Raw genomic sequence first — 25637 nt, forward strand, 5'->3', positions numbered from 1 at the left:
GGGTCACAGCAACCCCAGGCAGTGCTGCAGGCTGGGGCAGAGTGCTGGAAAGCTGCCCAGTGGAAAAGGACCTGAGAGTGCTGGTGACAGTGGCTGAACATTGTCCAGCATGTGCCCAGGTGGCCAAGAAGGCCAATGGCATCCTGGCCTGGCCAGCAGGAGCAGGGCAGGGATTGTCCCCTGTACTCAGCACTGGCCATCCCTTGAATGCTGTGTCCAGTTGTGGGTCACTTACTATAAAAAGAACATTTAGGTGCTGAAGCAGGTCCAGAGAAGGGCAGTGGAGCAGAAGTCCTGTGAAGAAGTGAGCTGAGGTTGTTCAGCATGCAGAAAAGGAGGGTCAGAAGTGACCTTATCACTCTCTATAAGCACCAGAAAAGAGGCTGTGTCCATGTGGGGATTGTGCTCTTCTCCCTGAGAACTAGGAACAGAACAAAAGGAACTCAAGCTGTGTCAGGGGATGTTCAAGTTGGATCATCAGGAAGAATTTTCATTGAAGCGGTGGTTAAAGGTGGTTGGAAAGGGTTGTCCAAGAAGGTGCTGCAGTCAATTGTTCCAGAAATGACTGGATGTGACATTTAGGGCTGTGATTTTGTTGGCATGGTGGTATTTGGTCAAAGCTTGGACTTGATCTTGAAGGTCTTTTCCAACCTCAGTGATTCTGTGACTCTCTAATTCTATGATTCTGATCTTTGCTTTGCTGCTTTAAGTCAGGTCATACCAGGGTGAATTGTATGGTAAAATTTTTCTACCAGTTGCAGAGCTTTCAATTTGTGTGTGCCATGTGAAGTATACCTTGGAGTATTTAGCAGTCCTGCAAATAGCTGTGGGTAGATGGATCACTGTACAGAGCCCTCTGGAAGAAACAGGCTACTTAAGTAGCTTAAAAAAAAATGGGAGCAAGGAGGGATTTTTTTACTCTAAAAGACCTAGAGGCAAAACATAATTTTTCACATTTTTCAGGGCACTTTTTAATTTATTTAGATTTTATAAAGTTTCAGGAAACTTTTAAACTTTTATTAGGTTAATTTTTATGAGTTTAATTTATTTTTTATTACTGAAACTAACACTGAAAATCTTTATTGACTGAAATCCAGTTTTCAGCAAACATATCAAAAGGAAGTTCAACAAACATTTTAAACAAAGTATTAAACACTTACTGCAAAATGTCAAATAGATTTTTAAAAGGCCAGAATTTTTTCATTACATTTTAAAAGTTCAGAGCATCCCTAGAAATCAGGCAATGCTAAGAGTAAATTCAGTTAATGGCACCATTCAGTCTGACCAAGACTGTATGTATAATTTACCTATGTGTGTGCATGTTCTCTACAAAGATGAAAAAAAATTTTAAAAAAGCTATAATTTTCGACTAATTATGACTGTAAGAAGCCTAAAGAAGAAATGCAAAGGAGAAGAAGAAAGGGCACAGGCTTGGCAGTTGGTAACTGGAACAATTTCCCATGCATGAGGATACAGTGGGAAGCAGAAATCCTTGTGGAGAACAGGCACAGGGGTGTTGGCAGGGAAGCAATGTGAGAGGAGAGTGATCAGATAGAGGAATGGCCAAGCTAGGTAAGGCCTTGTGTAGCAGCAGCCCAGGGAATTCAGCACTGTTAGGATGGGCAGAAAAAATTGTTCTCTCAGTTGACAGCAGCCCTGAGGAGAAGGACTTGGGGGTGGTGATAAGAAGCTCAGCGTGGCCTGGCATGGGCACTGGCAGTCCCCAGAGCCAGCTGTACCCTGGGCTGCACCAACACAGCGTGGCCAGCAGGAAAGGGAGGGGACTCTGCTCCTCTTCCTCCCTGGTGAGACCCCACCAAGGGGGCTGCACCCAGCTTGGGTCCTCAGCACAGCTGGGATGTGATGGCTTGTGGGATGGAGCCCAGAGGAGGCCATGGGGATGATCAGAGGCTGGAGCACCTCTGCTGGGAAGACAGGCTGGCAGAGTTGGGGTTGTTCAGCCTGGAGAAGGGAAGGCTCCTGGGAGACCTCATGCCACCATCCAGGACCTAAAGGGAGCCAGCAACGGAGCTGGGGAGGATCGTCTGACCAGGGCATGTAGTGACAGAACAAGGAGGAATGGCTTCAGACTGAAAGAGGGTGGGTTTAGGTTAGAAATAAGGTAGAAATTCTTCACTATGAGGATGGCAAGACAGTGGAACAGAGTTGTGGATGCTGCATCCCTGGAGTGTTCAAAGCCAGGTTGGGTAGGGTTTTGAGCAGCCTGCTCTAGTGGAAGGTGTCCCTGCCCAGGACACAGGCTTGGAACTAGATAGTCTTAAAAGTCCCGTTCAACCCACACCTTTCTGTGGTTCTGTGGTTCTGTGGGCTGTTGTATTTCTGTGAGCTGTAAAAGTAATATTTACAAAACTAAATTAAAGGATATTATTGTGATCTGTCAGGTTTATGCTCTTCAGTCTTAATTTTTTTTAATCTATATCTATGAGAGATATGGATGAGGATACAAAAAGAATACTTTGTCACATCTACAGTATCTGTTCCTTGGCAGCCAAGATTTTTACTGTTTCTAGAGGTTTTAAATTTAATTTTGAATTGTGAGGAAAAAGAAGCTCTTTCCAGGTCTAAGATTATTAGCAGTGGTGAATTTTGCACTTGTGAATATACTTTCAAAGAATATATTGTTAGAGCAGTGCAAAATCAATGTTTGTTGTAATGTTTTGTTTCTAGCTTGGCTCAGTGTTGTTTTAAGATCTTCAACCATCTTAGGCACTTTTGCTAGCAGAATCAGGGTTATGAAAGAAAACAAGGTATTGAAAACAGGATTACCTATTAATGCAGAGTGGTGAATTTTTGAATATCTATGTGTAATGTAACTATGGACTGGTAAATTTTTATCATTTGATGAAATTATTTTTCCTGAAACTAAAAATAAATTAGAATTATGTCTCAATTTCTCTCATTGAGGAAAATTTCACAGAGGGAAGAAAATGTGACTGTTTTGTCCATAGTGAGACGGGAAGAGGTGCTCTTATAAAAGCAGATGTTGAACTGAGTACGATTTTTTAATGTTCCTCTATTGTAATGCTCTCACTCCACAGCTTAGGTCCCAGTCTTAACTGCAGCCCTAGGTCTTCTCAGCATTTTGATACATATTTAAAATTCAGTCAGGTTGCATAGGAAAGCACTTCTATTTTGTGAATGTCAAGTATGAGTGCCTGTAAGGTAATAGCTGCACCCACAATTAGCCTTTTCTTGGTTCCTTCCACTTGCCCAGTGTTAACCCTCAGAAGGCCTGACCTGAAAGCTGCAATGCTGATTTTGCAGATATGATATGTATATATTCATTTGTTTGGTGGATGCCATATATCTGCCCCTGAAAATACAGCTCCCTGTTTTGGACTTGGAATTTCCAGGCAGATAATTAAAGTAATCTCACACCTTCCAGCCTGCACCTGCCACCGTGAGAGGCTGCCCCAGCTCAGCTTCCCCTGATCATATTCATGTTTGGTCTGTAGTGTTTCATGGCTAATACAAATCATAAACAGGCTGTAAAAGCTGAAGTGTCAATGAAGCCTAGCTTTAAAATTGCTGGAAGCTAAAGTTTTAAAACTGATACTGCAAAGTGAAAAATGAAATTTAACCAGGCACTTTGGTGAAGGAAAAATAATTTATTGGATGTAAGATGAAAAGCTGTGAGAGTAAACATCAATCTCATCTTAGACACATGTCATTGATTGATGTTTGCTCTGTGCTGCTGCCTGGAGGTAAACTCTTTGAAATAGCAAAATAGGTACTTTATCTGTCTGTGGATAGGAGCACAGTTTGTTAAGTTACTGCTTTTTTGAGACCCTGCTACATCTTTATGTTCAATCAAAGTGAAAACAGTAAATCAGAGTAATTGCTTCACCCCACGGCATTCCTGTTTGTAAATGGGAAAAAATACTGTAAAAATTCTCAAATTAACTTCTGCTGTTTAGGATAGATAAAAAGTCTCAAAAAAGCCAGTTGTAGCCTAGGAAGGTATTTTATTGATTATGACACTTGTTCATCAAAGGCAGCTCCCTTTTTTATAATTTAACTGATAGTTCAAATATCATTAGGGAAAATATTTAATGCTCAAAAATGAAAGGTTGCCATATCTTGGAGTTCCCTATACCCTGTCAGCAATGAGTTTCCAAGCAGAAACCATTTATGCTTATCTGGAAATGAAACTGGTACCTAGAGATTGGCCAGCAAAAACCATGGACATGAAGAGTGAAATAAAAAACACTACTATGTTAAGCATGGCGATTCAGCAAACAAGACAACCTCAATTGTTGTAATTAAATCATTAGAATTAAGACTATTTTCTAAAAATGTTTGAGGATTTTGCCTTTACAGGGTCTCAGTCTGACTCGTCCTTTTGAGTTTTAAAATATGGCAGAAATGCAGGAATGAGGGTACATTAAAATTCAGAATCCAGTTTCTATTTTGAATTAAGTTTCATAATCACTGTCCTGCATCAGGGCTGAGCTGCTTTTTTATGGTGTTGTGTAAGTTTTTCCTTTGACTTACTCTATTTAGCTACTTTGGCATAAATGTAGTAATTCAGGGGAGAATTAGACTATTAAATATTTAAGAAAATGTCCTCACTTCAGCCTGAAATTTAGTATATTGATTTGTGTGCCAGATTAAAATTTGTGGGGAAATATTGAGAATAATCAGTAAACCATTTTAAAATTTATTTTCTTGAAATATTGCCTGTTTTCCACAGCTTTGAAGCAGTTCTAGCTTTGTTCATAATTCAAAAATGACCGTGTGCTAAAATTTAATTTCAAAGATATATAAGTCCTCGCAGAAAACTTGTTCACGGGTCTAGGTTTATTCTTGAAATGCACATATCTTTTAGTCACTTACTGTATGGGTTATGTTTTTGAGGTGGGGTTTTTTTGTTTGTTTGGAACATGATCAGCACTGTGCTGATCTGGACTGCACCCAGCAGCCTGGGGATGGCGTCACTCCCGTGGATGTTGGATGTTGTAGTCTGATGATGTTTTGATGGAGCGTCTTCATTTCCTGATGGAAGAAGAAGGGTCAGTTTAAGAACAAGTGGGGAGGTTGACAAAATTTGGGAAAGAAGCTCAGTCCTGGGAACTAGGTCTTCCCTAGCAAAGGACTGCCAGGAGCTGTGGGTTTGCCAGTTTAAGAAATTGCTGCCTGTTAGCATGAAGCATCAGCTCTGCTTTTGTAATTAATATGTCTAGACTTGAGGTTCTGAATGTTTTGTGCTAAGTGCCACAGGTAGCTGCCAAGGTGAAGGAGATCAGCCTCCTGGGTAAACATTAACTGCAAACAAACAAGCTACTCCTGCTAAATTTATCTAGCAGTATTTATGTGCATGGGGAGGTAGAAGGAAGATGTGAGTATATATGGGTGTGGCAAAGCCCTCACAATTCAGAGAATAATGAACTAAGTCTTTGGACTGGAAAATTATATTGGAAGGTCTGGAAAGGCAAAGGCAAGATTGCAGGGTGCTGCTAATGGTAAGTTCAGAAACTGTGGCCAGGTCTCTGTACACATGTGGTAACACCTTCCTCTGTCCTGCTGGTACAGCTGGCTGGGTGACAGCCCCCTTCCTTTTCCAGAAAATAAACTGATGCCAAGGAAAGGCAGTACCAGCAATCTCACCCTCATTTATCTACCTGTGTCTTTAACAGCCTCAAAGATGCCAGCTGTTAGGAGGATGGTGATCTTGTAACAGAATAACAGTACCCTTCCAGAATCTCCCTTCGTGATGCAGCAATTTTGTGGTTTCTGAAAAGGTCAAGCAGCATCGTTAATGCACACCATGTAATTCCTCTGTGAAGGTGCAGTGCTTCATTTGTGGGAAAAGACATGTTCCTCTGAATGCAAATTTGGGTGTTCCCAAGCTGAAGGACAGGAGGATATGTTGGTGCACTGTCCCCACCTCGTTCATCATGGAGATGAGACCTTTATATTTGAGTTTGAGTTGCTTCAAAAAGTGATATCTGAGCAAGTCAGGAATAGAGTGCTTAAAAAAAAAAAAAAGAGGAAAGAAAAGAAAAGCAGATTTTTTAACACCTAAAACTTAGGCTTTTTATATGATTTCTTTCAGCCTAGCCTGAGACAACATAACTCTTTGGACTTTGTAGTAGATTAAATCCAGCTCTAGGTTTTTCAGGTAAAATTATTGCTCTGCTCCTGGGCTGTCCCCTGAGCCATCTCTATTTCTAATTAAGGACTAAAGGAAACAGTTCCTTCTGTTGGGAGGAGTAGCATGAAGAAAGCTGTGAGTGTTCCTGTGGGGAGGCTGGTGCCACTACCACCCTCCCACCAGGAGCCAGCATGCCTGGAGTCCCCTCTGCAGGCTGCTCTCACAGGGCATGGCCAAAGACTGGGGACCATCCAGGTAATCTGCCAAAAGGTATTACAGCAGATCAAAATTCATTAAACATACCTACTCTGACGTGTTTAGCAATGCATTGCAAATTTCATCTGGCAAATATCTGGGAGTGAAATTATTCTGTGTATCCTGGAAGAAGCAGAGGAGGTTGGGATGCTGTGGCTGGGGTGGTGGGGGTGCGCTGAAAGCTCTTTGACCCCGAGATACTGGCATTTAGGCACAATTCATTGGCATTTAGGCACAATTCATTGGTATATCCAGCATGTGTCTTGGCAGATCTTAGGGCTGAGATAAATCAAAAAAGCAATGTGCCATATTTGATATAATTTAATTTCTATTATACAGCCTTTATTCATACATAACTTTTGCAAGAGTTTGACTTGTTGCTCATGTTCTGGTTCATGTCCTTTAAGCATGAATTAGAAACAGATGCAACATTTTTAAAATAACAATATGCCATTTAAAAACTGTTTGAATTCACCTTTTGGAATTTGACCTGTATGAAACAAATATAAATGACACTGACTTTTGAGTGGTGAGTGTTTGCATGTTCTTTGGCTCCGAGTCTTACAAAACTGAGCATAAATGCTACACATATATATGCATATTTCACTCACATATGTAGACATGCCCCGATGAGGAAAACGTCATGAGGTTTTCATGAGCTTGTTCTTCATGGCTTAGCTATTGAAACAAGACACAGATTAAACCATTAAAAGGTACCTCTGGGATTGTTTTAGATTGCAAATTTAAAAAAAAATAAGAAGAAATCTATTAAAAAGAATCATTTTCCATTAACTGAAGTGTTTGCAATAAAGACAATTATAGCAGTTGGCAGTATTCTCCTTGAACCAAAACAAATAAATACATTTGGTGACATACGTTCAAGGAAATGTGATTGCTGCAATGTTCATGCAAATAAGGAGCAGCTTCACAAATGCTAGACATTTTACCATCTGGTATTACCAAAGGAACACAACTCTCAACTTGTAGCTCTTCCTAACTTACTGCTTGTAGATGGCGTATTAGGCATTGTCACAGTTCTGACATTTGCATAATCATTCTGAATTACTGCAGGTTGTGCATTGCCTTGCCAGCAGTGAATTCATTTGAGAACGGGGTTCATAGACCTGGTGACTTGTATGGCTTCATCAAATATATCTCTGTCCAATAAAGGGATAAAAATGTTCTACCACACCAGTGAATTTTTAAATTTGTATGAGGACTAGTGAAGAATGTTGGACTTCCTAGAAATTGGGTAGAGACCAATATTGTAAATTATCTCAGGGAAGCTGCCCATCTCTATTTGGCTGCAGGCTAGAGTACAAATGCAAAGCTTCTCAAAGAGTCAGAAAATTCTGGATGGGGAAATGTAGCTGACGATGAAGTTATAACCTGATCTCTTAAAACTCCAGGAAAAGCAATCCTAACAACAGTTATTAAGCATGGCAGAAAGTCTGGCATAGACACAGGTGGCAGTTAAGTGACTCAGCTGATGGCAGTAGGCTCGATGCCACAATGAACTGGAGACCTCTGCTCTCACAGCAGTCGGTGACAACTGCTCTGCCTCTGGTCTCAGCAGCATGTGCAGGAGGTGTTCTCACTCCCAGGAGCCCATGGGGAGGCCTTCACCATCCCCTTCTTACTGCAAGAAGGCATTTTCCATGCCCAAAACTCCATCCCTATGATTGCCTCCTCATTATGCTGCTTTTCAAGGGGAGGCTGTTGGAGTGAATAACATGCATTGCTCATGAAAAGTATGGGATAAAAACCCAAAAACTCTCAACCACCTGTAAGTGGTTGTAAACAAGGTGGTGTTTGGACACTGTCTCCAACCTGCTGTGCTGAAATCCTGTGTTTCACAAAAAACCCCTGTGACTGAGAGCTGTGCTGGGCCCCTGGCATCTGCCCTCAGACCACCTGAGGGCTACTCTGCAGTCCTGCTCAAGTTAGCAGCATCAACAAGAAAACAAAAGATTTTCTGTTCATTTAGTGACTGTTGAGGCATTGTTCTCAAGTATTAATAGCATCTAACATATCCTGTGTATTTTCAGCTCTCTCCAGTCCTGAATTAGAATCAGATAGCTGTTGGCCTTTTTCTGCCTTGCCTGAGGCATACTAGGTAGCATCACGTGGGTAGCCAATGCAACATATGCTTTGCTAACTGGGAAGCTGGTTAGCAAGACAACGTTTATCTTATTAACACATGGTGCACTTACATGACATTAATATATATTCCTACTCTACAGATTTACTCTGTCAGAGGAAAAACATTAGCTGAGCTAAGCAAAATAGGAATCAGCATACTTGTCACATTGTCCTGAAATAGCATGTTAACTTTGTTAGACATGTTGGCTTCCTTTGTGAGGAGGATAAAACATAACAAACTGAAATGTGTAAAACTGAAAGGTGTTGTTCTGTAGAAATTTAGAATGAGAATTCTCTGGTTTATGTTGCCATGTTTCTGAAAATAAGAAAAGTCAGTTATAGTCTGAATGACTATATTGGAGCTAAAGTTGTTAATTTCTGAAAATTAATGCTGTTGTAATGCAGTGATTTTATTCTCTCTCCAGCTACACTCTACTAGCCATACATACACTGTTGTGCCACTATTCATTTATTCACGTTCTGTGGTTGTGATAGTGTCAAATCCATCAGAAAGAGGAATTGTTTCAGTAGTAGTTTCACGACTTGGCTGATTAGCAGAGATCAGAAGAAGCAACCTAACTGTGGAAACCACTACAGCATATAGTTTTAACAGCTCTTTAGGGAGCTAGTTAATGAAAGAATCACTACAGAAACACAGCCATGTGAAAAAAGGAGCATTTTCATACAACACTCAGAGGATATGTCATAAGTGGGAACATGTTCATAATTTCTGTTTACTCACAGCTGTAATTACCATCTGCCTTAAGAGAACTTCTAGTCTTTGTCAAAGTTGCTTAGATATTTCCTTTGTCACATTTCAAGCAGAGAAGTTCTGTACAGACTGGATCCTGCCATGTGATTACTTTTTTATTTTTCTGTAAGAATTTAATTATCTATTCTCTGTGTGAAGAAAGCACCAGCATTCCCAGAGACCTGAACCTTCCCAGCCTACTTGAACTGGCGTTCATCTGATTCATGTTTGTGCTTATTTTTGCCATCTGTCTGCAAAACAGAGTTCTTAACTTTTAAATGCACACTAGTTTATATGTTGCCCTCTAATTTTTAACTCTTAAAAACTGTTTATCTTTTTTTTTTCCTCTAACTCCAGTGTCTATGAGCCAGATAGAAACGTGCTGCGAAGGAAGGAGTGGGAAAGGAGAAACCAGGAGGCCCAGCAGGACAATGGCGCGTTTAACGCGAGCTATTCCCTCTTCAGTGAACCTTACAAGGTAGATGCTTCCCAGCTGGGCGAATCTTTGTTTATTTATTTATTCCTCAGTACAAAAATGTAGCCTACAGAAGGCACTGTCCAAGTTTCATCACCCTCCCACAAGTGCTAGCTTCCCAAAATTCACAGAGAACATGCATGATTCCCTGAGAGTCAGGTTTTATATATATTTATGTTTATGTATGTGTATAAAGCTTCTTCTAGTGTTTAGCAGCACACAAGAGTGAAATAAACTAGAAATATCCCAGCAATATTTGAGATGGAATTAAAATTAGGAGGCGAAGGTGAAAGTATCCTATTTTTGCAATACTTAGAAGAAAACAATTGTGTAAGACTAGTGTGTGAAGGTCAAGCACTACTGTAAACATTGTGCCCTGGCCAAGGTTATTGTACTGAAATCTTTTTTTTCCTGTAAGAATTACCAGGATAATAAGAAAATTTGTCTGCTATATATGTTTTTCCTCCTCCAAAGGCAGAAATGGCATAGGAGTCTCAACTGCCTGTGTTGTTCCTCATGGTAACAGCAGTTTGATGAGGCACAACTGTCTTTCATCACTCCCCACTAGAAGGTCAAGCAGGCCTTTTACACGCTGCAGGAGCTTGAAAATGGTGAACAGGACCAGAGAGCAATGTCCCATGGGGGCTGCTCCTCTCCCTCAGTTTACCCAACAACCACTTGTTTGTATCAAACCATGACGGTGTATTTTCTGCTGTGCCCTTCCAGAAATGTCCAAGTTACTCTAACAGCTGCCACACTGTGTAGCCTTTCCCTCCATGCAGCATCACTTGCCCTTGATGCTTAGGGTGCTTTAGTGCCTCTTTCCAGGAGAGCTGTTTGGAACCTGGCACCTGGCTTCTGCTTTGACTTCCATGCTTGCGTTTTAATTCTTTTGCTCCAGGGTCAGCTTTTAGCTTGCTCTTCTTCCAGATTGTTGTTTGTATTTAGTCCCTAATAAAAAAGAAAGATCTACCACTTTCAAACCATGTCCCTTGAAGGAACACAGCTCTGTCTGCCTTGAAGCTGACCTCCAGCTGCCCGGATTTCAGATTCATTGCAAAGGCATTTAGAAACCATGTCAGATGTCTTGAACTCCTCAATGACCTACTTGAAAATGTCTGCCGTGAGACCAGTCAAGGGCTAATCCATGGAAGAAAGCCTGGAAAGCATAAGTCAGCTGTGTCTTGGCATTTCTTGAGGGCTGTGCTGCAGTGATGACTTAATGATTTTCCATTTGGTCCAGTCAAACAGACCACACAGAAAAAGGACCTGGCCTTTGCTGTGTCTCCTGTACTGTTTTGTCTTTGGTGCCTCAGGTTGGTGATACTGAAGCTCAAATCACTTATGAAAGGGATATCACTTCAATTATTACTTCTGTGCTGATGTACTGACTGTCATGGCACAGATGTGATGTGCCATGGACACACCAGCAGTTTCTGAGTTAGGATGTTAACAGGAGTGGATGAAAAATCACCTCTGCCTCTAGAAGCAGAGAGGATACTGAGTGGATAATCCTATGAGGCAAGCAGAGTACTGGCTCCTTCCCTGCTTCTTACCTTTGAACACTGTGTCCCTATTTTGAACACATGTGAGAAGAGGGTGCTGCAGAAATACATCCTGCAGCTAACTTTGTCAAGGAGACTTGGGGAAAGGCAAAGCCCCGGACAGCAGTATAACTCACAGCTATGTTGGTGTGGCAGAGTTGCTTGGGGTGATCAGTCCTTCTGATAATATTGGACATCAAAACTTCTATCACTGGCTTACTCTGGATGTCATGTATACACTGGCAGTGGACCATTGGGCTCTCTGAACTAAGTCAAGCATTTGTGAACCTTCAGTGCAGGGAGAAAGAGCTGTGGCTTTTTGATCTTACTGTGGAGAGAGCCTAACTGCAAAAGAGGAAACCCTTCTGCAAAAGCAAAACCGAAACCCACTTGTAGTCCCTTTAAAGATCGTGTTCACCTTTTAGGGGTTTCCAGAGAGGAATAAAGTTATAGAGGACATTCACTGCAAGCTCTGATTAAATTCAGTATTCCTCTGCACAGCTTGAGAAACATGAGCTAAAGTCAAAGGATATGCTATTCAGAAGACCATATTTGAAAATCAAAGGCAGGCTGGAAATCTCCTAAATCTTATGTCCTCTCTCACCTTGACATGTATCACTACTACTGTAACATCAAATTTTCTCAAAAATCCTGACTCTTTAAGTTGCCCCTTATCCTGTTCAAAGTATCCATAGCAACCCTCTATGAAGGATTACAGGAAATCCAGTATCTTTTACATAAAATCTCTTTTACAGGGGAATGAAAAAGTAGGAAATTAGTTCTGGATATTTTCTGGACAGAACACCTTGCCCCATTAACTATGTAAGTATTTTTAGTGAAGAAAAAAATTCTGCTGGCCTTCCATGCAGCCATCGGGTTTATTTTTAGAAGTGTTATATGTTGCCATCTTCAAATGCTTGGATTTGTCTTGCATTGCAGAAGAATATCAGAGCACTCTAAGTTAGACATGTTTGCACAGAATGTTTTTCCTACTTACCCATTTTGTGACCATATTTTCCCTGTGGGAATGCTTAAATAAGGCCAGCAATATTTCAGAGAAGATAATAGGACAAACTAAAGCTCATAACAAGTTACCTCAGATCCCACTATGTTCCCAAGAGGATGTAGGTGAGTTCTCCTATATGAGAACAGATCAACACAAAATCTCATCTGAAGCTATCCCAAGTGAATCTTGCAGGAATAAACAGCACAGACCAGTTGTCAGCCTATGCCATGATACCAGTTTGCTGCAGTTATTCTTGTGGTTATCTGGGATCTCTCAGTACAAGAAGTCTGTTTAGGAAACCCTAAAAACAAAAGGTTCAAAACTGTGGAGTTTCTCTTGAATACCTTCCCTTCCATTTCCAGATTAACTGATATGGTTGCTACATCTTTCGTGTTTTTAAATGTAAATTTAAGACGATCTTCTCCACTTCCTTTACTCCCTTCTTTCTCCTTCCTTCTGTTTTCCCCTAAAACAGAGTCTTGAGATGAAAGCTTGGCCTTCTGAAACTAATAGGAGTTTTCCCATTCAGACCCCATGTCTGTCTGGAAGAGAGAAAGGAGAACTCCACTGCCTCATTACTGTCTTCCTCTGAAAACGTAAAGCAAAGGACATCACACGCCTGAATCTTGGCAGGACTCAAAAAATCTCTGCTGTAAAAATGCTAATGATATACCCTTTTGCTTACAGTGGCTTTTTAAAGCAAGAATTTTCAATCTTTTCCAGCATGTTTTGTTTGCTTGTTTTATTTCTTTGTGAAGCTTCTGCCTTTTCCGTCAGGAAGTAAGTGGATCATTTTTAAGACAATAATTAATCTTGAAGGGGAGGAAGGGTGGCTGTATTCCCCTGCTATGCACAGCAAGCACTGAGAAATGTGAAGAATTTGGCAAGGGTTCTGTTCACCTTTTTTTTTTTTTTACAAGAGAAGAGTGCCCTGGAATGAGCACCCTGTCAGAGCATTGTTAAAGAAGGGACATAATCTGTACTTTTCTCATTTCCCACAAGCTGTTTTCAAGTCACCTCAGAGCATTTGGCTGGCTTAGACTGACAAATTCATTCAGAGCTTGCATGGGATGTTGTGTGGCCTCCCAGATGGTTATGAAAACTTAGGCAGGCAGAGGAAGAAATTGGGAATGCAGTGTTTTCATTCATGACTGAAGGAGAGCTTGCACTGGGCTACAGGAAAAGTTTTATCTTGGTCAGATTTAATCCAAACCATTCTGTGCAGTTGCAATAATAAATTTTCCAGTTTCCAGGTAATATACTTTAACTACAGCGTGATATCTGTGATAGATTTCTTTTTTTATATACTCCAGGGCTCTTTATAGCTTTTCCAGTTCAGGGTAGATTTAAGATGTTGACAAGTGTCTTCAGAGACAATAAGGATTTTCGATTTCATCCCTCAACGCTGCTGCTGAATAAGGCAGTCTTACTTCAGTAAGGATTTGAGCAGAAGCATGCAGGGAATTTTGTTTTTCTTATGTTGACTGTCGCAGAACACTCGATTTTTGTTTTGCAGACTAACAAGGGGGATGAGCTTTCCAATCGCATCCAGAATACTTTGGGCAACTATGATGAAATGAAAGACTTGTTAACTGACCGGTCAAACCAGAGCCATCTCGTTGGGGTTCCAAAACCTGGGGTTCCTCAGACATCTCTCCCCAAGACCGATGAACACCTTATCTCAGACTCGAGACCACCACCTCCTCCTCCTATTTCCAGCACTACTTCTTCCACACCAGCATCCCTAGCAGCCCAGCAGAGCAAGAGTACCACAATGGGCTGGCAGAAGGCTGGGCATAATGCCACTTCAGATGGCCAGCAGAGAGCGAGCAAACACGGACACCGGTCGCTGGAGTCACACAAGGGTGACTTCAAACTGGCCAGCCAAAAATCCAGTTTGGAGAAACTAAAACACTATGCATCGAGTCCCACCTCCTCCTCTTCCTCCTCCTCTTCTTCCTCTTCCTCCTCCACCTCCTCTTCCTCCTCCTCCTCCAATACTGCCCAGCAAAGCTCACTGAGGGCCACATTAGGAGACAACACCAATAGAGTCCAGCAGGCAGCGAAGCTCAGCTGTAGCTCAGAAGGAGGAACCAAAGTCCAAGAGAGGCCAGCAAAGCATGGTGGGGGGCACTGCGTCCAAAACTTCCCACCCTCTCTTGCTTCAAAGCCCAGTCTGGGTCAGCAGAAGCCAACAGCCTATGTTAGGCCAATGGACGGTCAGGACCAGGCTCCGGATGAGTCTCCAAAGCTGAAGTTACCAGCAGAGACAACCAAGTCATATCGGGGAGTGCCTTCCAGCAAGCCTGATTCGGCCAGGACCAAGTCAAAGATCACCAAGTTCAGCATTCCTAAGCAAGAGGAGGTAAGTGTTTTCATATTTCTTATGACATACCCCCATGGATGGATGGATGGATGGACGGACGGATGGATGGATGGATGATGTCTTATTGCACCTGTCTCTTTGTATATTTTTAACATATTGGTTTGCATATTGATATTTTTGGTGACATTGATATAGTGTATTGCAAATAGCAGCCTCACAGCAATTTAAAGGTATCTCAACACCAAAATGCTCTTTGTGTTCAGGACCAGAACACTTCCTACTCTGGCACATTTTCTAGTAGTATATATTATTTCACTGACTCTTTCCAGAGTGCTCATTTATAAAATGTGGATTTTTTTTTGGCAGGTGTATTGCTTCTTGCTGTTCATATTTCATTGATTTCTTTCTCTTTGGCAAAGATTAAATGAAGTGAATGTGACCAGAAATAGTTCTGCCATCCTCAATGTCAAAGTAGTTTCACAATCTAAATAAATTACTTACACAATATGAAATCTGTGGAATAGATGAAAATAGAGCAATGAGACTCTCCTTTTAGTTAATATTATCTGTTTGTGTTTCAAGCCAATTTATGAGAAGACTGAGGTTTCCTTCTTAAAGAATTTCCATCTGTAGAAACCTGGTGTAGTGGGTTGACCCCCACTACAAGTATGAGAACGTGTCTGACAAAGCTTTTAGACAACTTTTATTTATCAACAATAGATATAAAATATGTCTGCTTGGACTTACTGTATATTAATGTAGTTCACATTCCTCTTATGCTAGGAGGACACTTTGCTTTACCACTTTGACTGTGATTGTTTTTGACTATTTGGTCTGTTTTGATGGGAAGGAATTGATTTGTTTTGGCAGAATAAAGGGTGATTTTTTTTATTCAAGCATGTATTCACAGGCCTCTATGCCAATACAAAGATGGTCACATCATCCTCTTGTGAAAATTGGTAGATCTCCCATGAATTCAACAATTTATAGTATTTATAGGACTATAGGACTCTATTAGACTGAATCACTGTGACTTTCTCAGAGAAGAAGCAATGATTGTTTACTCTTTTTTGACAGCTGTGGTGTGTCTTGAGATGTTTTAAGTCTTAAAATTTTGTTTCTGGCATTGTTAAAGGAGAGGAAAAATCTAATTTTTGGTGGAGTTCTCTGGCCTCTTAATGCCTGCTTTTCAGAAATGGAGTTGACTCTTGTATTTCCCTTGGGTTTGGTTTGGGAAAGAAATCTCTCTGGAAGCAATTATTTCTGTGACTTTTCTCTAAGTGAAAGTTCCATCAGTTCCAAACAACATGTAGGTGATATGTTGTCCCTGAAAAGGGGTTGTTTTAGGCTCTTAAGCTAGATCTTATAAGCAAATTTACATTCACAAAGTGCTGTAATTGTGCAGATAGATCAGGTAACAGCAGATAGTAATATCCATTTAGCTGTTATTACCCCTTTCAGACTTGTGCTTCTATCTGCAAGTGGAAAGCGTTGTTAGAATTAAAGATGCCTGTGGCAATTATCTGACTCGTTCAAATTTCCCCCCTCTACATGCAGGCAATACTCTAAGGACTAGTATGGAAAGAAGTTCTGATAGGCAATCATTTGTTTGTCTGAAACTCCGGATTTACCATTTGCATTCCAAATTCGTTTACCTCCGGAAAGAAAGATTTAATTTGTTGTATGTAATCCATGCTGCTGCATAAGCATAAGTTTATACTGCAGTTTCTAGATGAGGAAAGACAGCTGAGATCACCTTAAACTAGCTTGTTTAGATACTGATGGCAATGTAGACTATAGTAGGAGAGAGTGGACTGCAGGGTACCTACTAAAATATTCATCAATTTCTCACAGATTTTATGTGATGCAGTGTTAATAAAACAGTATTAGATAACAGAATATAAACATTCAACTGAAGTTGAAGGAGGTGGACCAAAAGCAGTGTCTGGTGGTTTAAAAAAGATTTTATGAAAATTTATGGACAAATTTCTAAGAAGAAAAATAGTAGGTACTATGGGTGTTGGGGTTTGAAACTGGAGCTAATAAACAACAATGTTTAGATCTGAAAAATCAATGAAGGACAACGGATCAGCTGTTTTTCACTTATCCTGATATTTTCTTTGTTCTAACTTTTTCCATCCCAAGTGGCACAAGCTGAAACTGGTAACCCACTGGTATTGCTACAGGGAGAAATATTGACCAAGACTGAAAGTTTTTTATTTAGTGTTGCCTAATCCACCCGCTTTTTGATTTTCAGTTGGACTTCTTTTAATTTCAAAATGTTTTTCCATTTCTATTTTTGTATCATAAATCTTCTAGTAGAGTTGTGTAAGAATTCCCATCCTTTTAAAAAATTTCTGCTATTAAACTCATAAATTTTCTCCTTTACATCAAATGTTTGCCATCCCCCCTTAGGGCCAGAGGTTTTAAGCTGCTTGCAGCACAAAAGCTGCCATGGTCCTGTGACTGTTTGCAGGCAAAATGAGGCCTCTGTTGTTCAGTGAGGCTAAAGGTGTTGGCCAGGACAGACCTGGTATCCCCAGTGGCTGTGGGAAGAGCTGAGATGTCATGTAGGATGGCTGTGAAGGAAAGCAGGCTGACAAGGAAGCTGCAGCAGTGCCTGGAAGCTACATGGAAACAGAAATGAGAGTGGCAGAAAGCTGTTTAAGAGCAGCCAGGAAAGGAGAGGGACAGAGGGCTTGGGGTAGGGTATCTGAAATGCTGGTAGTGAAATGAAGCTCTGTGTCTGCTAAAACAAAAGGTGTGTGGCTGAGAAGGGCTGGCAGGGCAGTCACTGTGCTCTAGGGTTCGTGTAGGCAGTGCTGGGAGGCCTTCCTGGCTCTGGGCAGCTTGCTGTCCACCAGAACCCCCAGGTCCTTCACTGAAGAGCTCATGTCCAGCCAGTTAGCACCCAGCCTGTATTGTTGCTGAGGTTTTCCCTCCCCATACTCAGTATTTCCCCTTGCCAGAGTCTTACCGGTTTATCTAACATGGGTTCTGGGCCCCCAGCCCAAGAAGGATGGGGACCTGCTGGAGCAGGTCCAGAGGAGGGACACTGAGCTGACCAGAGGGCTGGAGCACCTCTCCTGTGAAGACAGGCTGGGAGAGTGGGGGCTGTTCAGCCTGGAGAAGGAAGACTCCAGTGAGACCTTATGGCCCCAGGACCTAATAAAGAGAGCTGCAAGAAAGCTGGGGAGAGACTTTTTCCAAGGGCATGTAGTTACAGGACAAGAGGTAATGACCTGAAGCTGAAAGAGGGTAGGTTCAGGTTAGATATTAGGAAGAATTCTTTACTCTGAGGGTGGTGAAACACTAGAAAGGGTTGCTCAGAGAAGCTGTGGATGCCCCATCTCTGGAAGTGTTCAAGGCCAGGTTGGATGGGGCAATGTGCAATGTGGTCTATTGGAAAGTGTCCCTGACTACGGTACTGGGGTTGAAGTTAGATTATCTTAACATCCACTCAAAGTCAAACCATTCTGTGATACCTGTGCACTTCCATTTGTGTTCACCAGTTTGAGAGAACTGTCAGTGGAAAAATAAACACATAATGAAACAAAGTTAAGCTTCCCTGTAAGGACTGGAGAATAAGCAGCAGTGTCACACAAAGTATGTGTGTGTGTGAGCAGCAGGATACAAAACCCTCTTCCGTACATTCCATGAGGTTTTCAGAGAAACAGGGCGCAGAGTTGGCCGCCGTACAATTATTATTCACTTGAAATAAGATCTCTTGAATATGAATTACAGACCATTACTTTTCAATACATGAAAAAGGTTGATTTTTAATGCAGTTCAATAACTCATTTTATATTTTTAATCAGTTTTGGAAAATCTTCAATAGACTTGACACAGAGTGAAGCTTATAAATTTTTAAAATTGTTTTAATGAGAATAATTTGGATAGACCTGTGTGTAGAAAGGTAGCATTTACTCATTTGGGAATTTAATCTTTAGTAGCCAGGTTCATCAGTGTTAACTAGAATCCATACCCCACCTCCTGGTCATTCCAAAATTACCATACTGCTCTGTAGAAATGATAGCTCGTCATCTCAAGTGCTGGTATTTCACATTTTGAACTACTTAGAAATTATATTGCTGTAGGTAAAATCCCACTGTATTGGATAAAAGGGAAGCAAATTTTGATATCAGATTACAGAGGAAAAGAGGCAGGGAAATCAAGTGCCACTCTTTTCTAAAATGTTCTTGAGTGAAACAACAAGAAAAACATAGGGTGCCTAATCATGTTCTTTATATCCAAGTTCTAGTTTTGAATTTCATCTCATAGGCTGCATGCTGCTTTTTTATTACATTGAAGAAGCCTTATCTATTCTCCTTTGCTTACTTCTCTTAAGGGTTATGGAGCAAAGAAATAGAGGCTGTATTCAAGAATGACTATGAGTCTAATGGTGAAAAGGAAGATTTGGTTTTGTTAAATTTGGAAACACATTTATGTGAAATGTAGGTAAGGTCATCATGAGGACATATTCTTTCTTATTCACTTCACAGAATACTTACACAACTTCTGCAGCAGAAGTAATGCACCATAGATTAAAGACTGAGTTTGGGGTTGGGTTTTTTTTCCTTTTTTTAAAATTGTTTTTATTTTTGCCCTGTTCTTACTCAGGCAAATTCCTATTTCCTGGGTAAGACACTCTCTGCAGTCACTCTCCTTTGAGCGGCTATATATAGCTATCAGCATCTGGCACACACTCTAGCAAGTGTCCTTTGAATCTGCAATCTCTTTTTTGCCTATCAGCTCTATCCCCACATATTAATGGAAAGCAAAACCACCCCATAACTCTTTTCTCTGTCTCAAAAAAACTACAATTTGGCCTCAGTGTTGATAATTTGGTCAAAATCAGTCTCTTTGAAGGAGATGCACGTATAATAAGCAGTTCCATCCCAGTTTAAAACTGAAGATGCAAGTTCATGTGCTGCTACATTTCATTTGAGAACAGAAGGTCCGTGAAAACTAAATAGGGAATATAGTCATTATCATGACTTCATCTGGAAATCCCACATATCTGGATCTCTAGGACTGTAGAGGGGAAACAGTATCTCATGAGGAAGGAAGAGGGTTTAAGGAGATCTGAGTAAGTGTTTTTCCTCAGAGGCACAGCACCACATCCCCCTGGCTGTGGTGGAGCCTGTTAAAGCGTTGCAGGAGTAAGAGTAGAATTCAGGCTTTTCTTCCCTACATCCCAGGGTGTTTAATTCTGGCCCAGAAAGGCAGAAATGAAAATAAAAGCCAGTCTAAGATGCTTTTAGATGAAAAGGGAGGGAGGGATTGAATGCATTAGCTAAAGGGTCCAGACTTCTTCCGGCACCATTTCAGGATGCACCCGAAGAGGCTGGAGACATAAGCACAGAATTAAGTGTGTTGATACTCCTCTACCATTTATTGACTTCATTGAAGAATTGCAGTGCTTGAGAAGCCAGTTAGCAATCACAGCACTTGAGTACTTGTAAGTATGAGGCAGTTGTAGATGTTTTCTTTCCCAGATGTTCGTGCTGCATTTACAAGGAGACACAGATCAATTCATCCCTGTAATGGTAGCACTGACCTTCCCCACAAATAAAGAATGTTTTCCCACGTTAAACAGGAAGAACTGCGCAACAAGAGCAGTGTGGTGCAGAGATCCCTGCTAGTGGTGAGTTACTCAGGACCTTCAAGTGTGTCTGTGGGAGGGCTGTGTGTTACTGCCTGTATTTATGTAGCAGAGTTCATTGGAGTAGGACTGTGAAGAAAGAGTGTATTAAATAGAGTGGTATTGGAAATGCTCTTAACAAACACAGGGGAGACCACAATGTGAAATTTTGTTTTTTTATTTTTATAGCTTTCAAATCATGACACAAGCCTTTGCCTTTCTCACCTTCTGCAGTCTCCAAGGCACTCAACAACTGTGTGTGAGGGCAGCTTCAGTGAACACAGTGGGCCTAATTTCTCTGGTTATTCTTCCATGACAGCTCTTGTAGAATGGAAATGCCATTTAGACACCTTTACTTTACTTTTAGAGATCCCTAAATTTACTGTTCCTACCCTCATTGAAACAAATTCCTTTCTCTTTTGAATTAGTTGTCAATATATTTTTTTCCTGGGACAGCACTAGCTAAACTTATCTATAGGTTTTTGAAAATAAAGAATTTAATAGAATAATAACCTCTAAAGTTTTCTGTATGGATTGATTACCATATAGTATGTGCTGTCTGTTGCTGTGGTGAATCACTTGTTCCTCTTTGTTTTTTATTGGTAAGATGATTATGATCAGAGAAAAATATCTTGAAATTAGATGTAAATTTACGATTTTCAAGGATATTCCTTAATGTTTGCACATTTTTTTTTGCAAGTTTTCCCTGAGATTGCTGTTTTCTAATTATTGAAAACATACTTGAGCAGTTAATTTGGGTGTCTCATAGGTCAGATCCTCCCTGTGATAAAACTGGTCTTTCCATCTTTTCTGAAGTTGGAAAAGTAGCCACTTTTGGAGTAAGGAAAGCTCAGTGGATGTAAGAATATGATTAATTGTGAGAAACTTGTCTTGCCTTTTAGTTTTTAACTGCCCCTCCCTGCCCTCCTCGAGTGGATGGCTTGGTTTATGAATCAGCTCTGGAGCTGATACAAGAGTGCATGCATAAAAATGTCCACAACCATGTTTAATTGCTTCTTTAGTTCCCTGTGGTAAGCACTAAAGTTATTGATGAAGGAAATAAGATTTCTGGAATTACAAACCCCAGATTTTAATTGCACATTTTGTCTGATTTTTTTTAATCCATTGTAGTGCTTATGATGATAACTGCATGTAATAAAAGTCGTCCTGACCAGAAACAAAGTAGTCTAATAGATGTTCTTTGTAAAATGTGCCTGAAAAGATACACGGTATTGCTATCACTTTTCCACCTCTGGCCCCATTAGCATGGCTTGCTCCCAGGCCTGGAAGGTATTCAGCAGCTGGAGAAAGCAGCTCTTCTGGATGTGGCTGCAGGAGCTGTGTGCTGGAGCACGGCGCTCCCACCAGCACAGAAACTGCCCTCCACCTGGAGCTCTGGCTGAGCATCTTCTCCCCATCTGGTTCAGGGCTTCTTAAACAAAAGAGAGGGTCGAGGTACACAGGGAGAGCAAGGGTGGGCTTGCTGTGGAGTTCAGATTACCAGTGAAATACTTGGATGGGGACTCTATTTCCCAGACATCCCCTTGCCCAGCACTGGAGTGTTCTGTCAGGTGAGGAGTCCAAGCCCTTGCTGCTTCTGTAGAGTTAATACCACCTCACATCCTTCTTTCCAATACTTATAGCAAGGCAGGGCATTTCTGTCTACTCTTCACCTTCACAGTCTGTAAGGGATCATGTAGGATGTAAAGGTAGTTTGGGATATTTTAAATTTTTTAAAAATCCATGAAAATTGTTTAACTTCTTTGTTCTGTAGTTTCCCAGTCTTTCATGAATCAGAATGACATGAAAGTGCTATCACTGAACTTACTCACAGGGGTCAGATATGACTGATGAGCAAGAGAACTCAAGGAAAATACAGTGAGCTTCACAGATCACTGTTAATTCCAGCTAAATAAATAATGGATATGTGCCGCTTGATGTGTAAGGTTAAAGAGTTCAGATCTCCAGCAACTGTCAATTCATCCAATCAGGCCAGAAGCAGTTAAATTCTTTGTTTTGGTCACATATTCACATACCAATAAATGAAGACAAATATACTTTTAAATATCTGCATGTTGCATACTCTATTCACACTGTGTGTTGTAAAGTTTTCATTTCTGCACCACTTATGAATATGGAAGATCTATCCCTGTGGTATCACAAAATAGCTTCCTAGAAAAGTAATCAACAGGAGGGTGGGGTTTTTTTTTCAAGTTCAGAAAAGATATATAATATAAGCATCTGATTTCCTGTCACTCTTGGTTAACGTTGTATGAAAATGGATAGCTTCCAAATTAAAGCAGGCACCGGACTGTCTGGAGAAAAATGCATCTGTAAAGAAATGTGTGCATTATATATTCATGTAGTTCCAAATCTCTTAATTGTGTTTCATATATAACAGTTGCATGTTCTGAAATATGGTACCTTTTTTATTTCATGGGTCAAAACCAGCATGCCAGAAAGGCTGAGGCTGCCCCTTACATGGTTTAGGGCAAGTATTTCCTTTCCAAAATTCCCTCATACATTTCCCACTTTCTTCCCTTCCCACCAGCAAGTTTCTCTGAGAAATGAAGGCATGATGTGAAGTTGCTTTTCACCACATTTTATTCAGAAGATAAATATACAAAAATAATTCAAGCCAGTGAGCCAACAGGTCAGGAATACTGAGAACCAGCATCTTCCCTCAGAACCAAAAATTGCTATTCATACTCCTCTGCATTTACTGCAAATGGCTGTAAGGGAAGCTTATGTAACTAGAAAGAAAGGAAAACCAAGAGCATTTCTTGTTAGCTCTTATAACTAACAGATGTTTAAGGGGAGATGGGATGGAAGATTCTCTGCTTTGTAACTTCTTTGAAATGAGATATTGAAGGTGATTTTTTTTCTTGCACATGCTAACGATTATTAGCATTCAAATACCAGCAGCATAATCTATGGCTAATCAAATCTTTCATTTTTTTAAAGGTAGTTGTACAACTACAGTCAAATACAGAGGTATGTACAACTTCCTGTGACTGCTGAAACTTTGAGATCTGAGGCAGAAAAGGGGAAGACAGCTGTGAGATTCTTGATCACAAATGCAATCAAACTAAGTATTCATACAAAGTGTTTATAATGACCATGTTGTGAAATATTTTCCAAGAGGCCTTTTCTGATTTTAATTACAATCTCAGGGACATCTGATATAAGAAAGCATATTACCAGAGACATGTGATACAATCAAACCTATTAGCTGGTTAATTTCTGATTTCATGGAAGTAGCAGTCCAGACCAGAAGTCTAGAAAAAAGGCATGGGATGAAGGACCAAGTGCACTGTGAGAAGGACAGTTGGGGAAATGCCATTAGCAGATGATGAATTGTCTTCCTTGCACTAAATCATTAATGTTTAGCATGCAGGAAGAGTTAAAAATACATAGATAGAGAGGACATAAAAATGAACTGGGTTCTATAACAGTGAAGGAATCTGAGAAAAGAATTGTGTGGGAAACTGAAAAGAATGAAATTATGCTTTGGGAAACTCACCGAAAAGGAGTTAGTCATGGTCTAAATTTTTGTCCTCATGGGAGGATCAAGTGCAATGTGAGACAGTTTGAAAAATACCATAAGCAGCAATCATAATTTATGATAAGGTCTGCATGCAAGATCTTTCAGTAGCTTAGAGATGGCTGAGCAGGGTCCAAAATGTTATTGCTTTTCTGTAGTGTTATTGTTCCCATGAGGAAGCCTTAGGACAGCATTCCTTCCCATGCAGTTTCTGCTCTCAGGTAGGAATGGACCTATGTCCAGACTACATCCCTGAAAAAGAATCAAACTTCATGGTTGTGGTCATTTCCAAAGAAGCTTGTCCTCTCCCACGAGAAGAAAAATTTAGACAGTGGGGCATCACTGCCTTCATAGATGTGCAGTCACTGTCTTGGGAGAAAAATGCATTACCTGTTTTGCCCCCATAAGCAGTACTGCAAAAGGCACAAATCTGGGCTTGTGGGTACACATAGCTCCTGTGGAAGGTGGAAGAGGCAAAACTTCATGCTCAAACAGGGTGTCTAAATATCTGTGAACAACTTCTACAAAGAGCTGACATCTGAAACACAGCAGGTCCTTTTTTTCCCACCACCCCCAAGCATAGGGAATATAGCTTCTGATCATACACAGCTGCATTCTTATCAATAAACAAAAAATTCTGTGTTTTTTACTACTGTAATCTATTGCATTCAGAAGTTTCAAAGCTCTTCATAAGCTTTAATGGCAACTCTGAAAACAATATTTTGAATCTGGTTGCAAAAGGGATTAGCTGAGGTGAAGGCAGATGGGGACACCTTCTGTGATGCTGCTGCTGCCAGAACAGGCCTGCTTCCCTTGGCCCCACTTGCTGGTGGTCCCAGTGGAGGGATCAGATAGAAAATTATGTGAGAGGCTGCTAGAGGACAGGATGGCACACCTGGATCGTGCACCTTACTCCATTCCCAGAGCAAGGCTGGGCAGTCATGGCTGGCCACAGGCCCAGAGGAAGCAGAGCCAGGGTATCTTGGTGTCAAAGCTGAGTGCCGAAGTGCAGAGACCAAACCCCCAGTTCTGTGTTCTGATGCCTGTGCCGCAGCTGACCCCATACAGAGTGGCACTTGAAGCTCTTCTGTAAGATGAAAGTAAACACAGAAACATAACTAAAGGCTTCTTACTAAACTCAAATTATTGTTTCTCACTGTATTTCTTCCTGTCATTTAGGTCACTTGAGGCAGAGACAGTTCCTGAGTGATTATGTCACTTATGGTTTACCACTTCCATCTGAGTTATTCACTGCACATCCTCCACTAGAAATTAATAGGGGGTTTGCCATTGCATTCAGTGGTAGCAAGACCAGGGTTTGACAGGGAGGAATATTTCTATTCTACATTGCATGAACTTCCTTTGGTCAAGAAGATATTGCTTGAGGGAAGATGGTCTTTTGTCTTCAATCTTCCTTTGTTGTGTTCCAGAGTGCAGATGTAACACTTGTGGTTGTTTTCTGACATTATTATTACTTTGAAGAAAGTCAGCAATAGTAATACAGAATAAAAATCGGGGCAGAAGCCAGCATTTGAACTCAAAACACTACGATGCATTAATCTATTAATTTCAGGTCATGTCTTTAGCACATCAAAGGAGCTTCTTGACCAGGCTGAGGTGCTTGAGTAATTTTTTTCTCTCGTATAATTAAAGTTTCTAGCTCCCTTTTCAGAACTGGTTTCCTCACCAACTGTTCAGTGAATAAATCTACGTGAGTGATTTCCTGACAGTTGTACATTAGGAATTATGGCATATCTCTGCTCATAACTTACAGAACTATCTCAGTACAGAGCAGAGACCATAAAACATGCCGAATGGGGATTTCTCAGATATGC

General features: G+C 40.8%; 1 protein-coding gene across 1 annotated transcript in view; it reads left to right on the plus strand.

The window, feature by feature from the left end:
* The window catches only part of AFF3 (ALF transcription elongation factor 3), a 327563-nt gene that overhangs the window by 40456 nt on the left and 261470 nt on the right, over positions 1 to 25637 (plus strand). Inside the window, exons 2-3 of the mRNA XM_064710766.1 lie at positions 9621 to 9741; positions 13805 to 14653. Of these exons, the coding sequence (XP_064566836.1) occupies positions 9621 to 9741; positions 13805 to 14653 (970 nt within the window). The remainder of the gene's footprint in view (positions 1 to 9620; positions 9742 to 13804; positions 14654 to 25637) is intronic.

Source organism: Zonotrichia leucophrys, chromosome 1, assembly GCF_028769735.1.
Source record: "Zonotrichia leucophrys gambelii isolate GWCS_2022_RI chromosome 1, RI_Zleu_2.0, whole genome shotgun sequence".
Lineage (NCBI taxonomy): Eukaryota > Metazoa > Chordata > Aves > Passeriformes > Passerellidae > Zonotrichia > Zonotrichia leucophrys.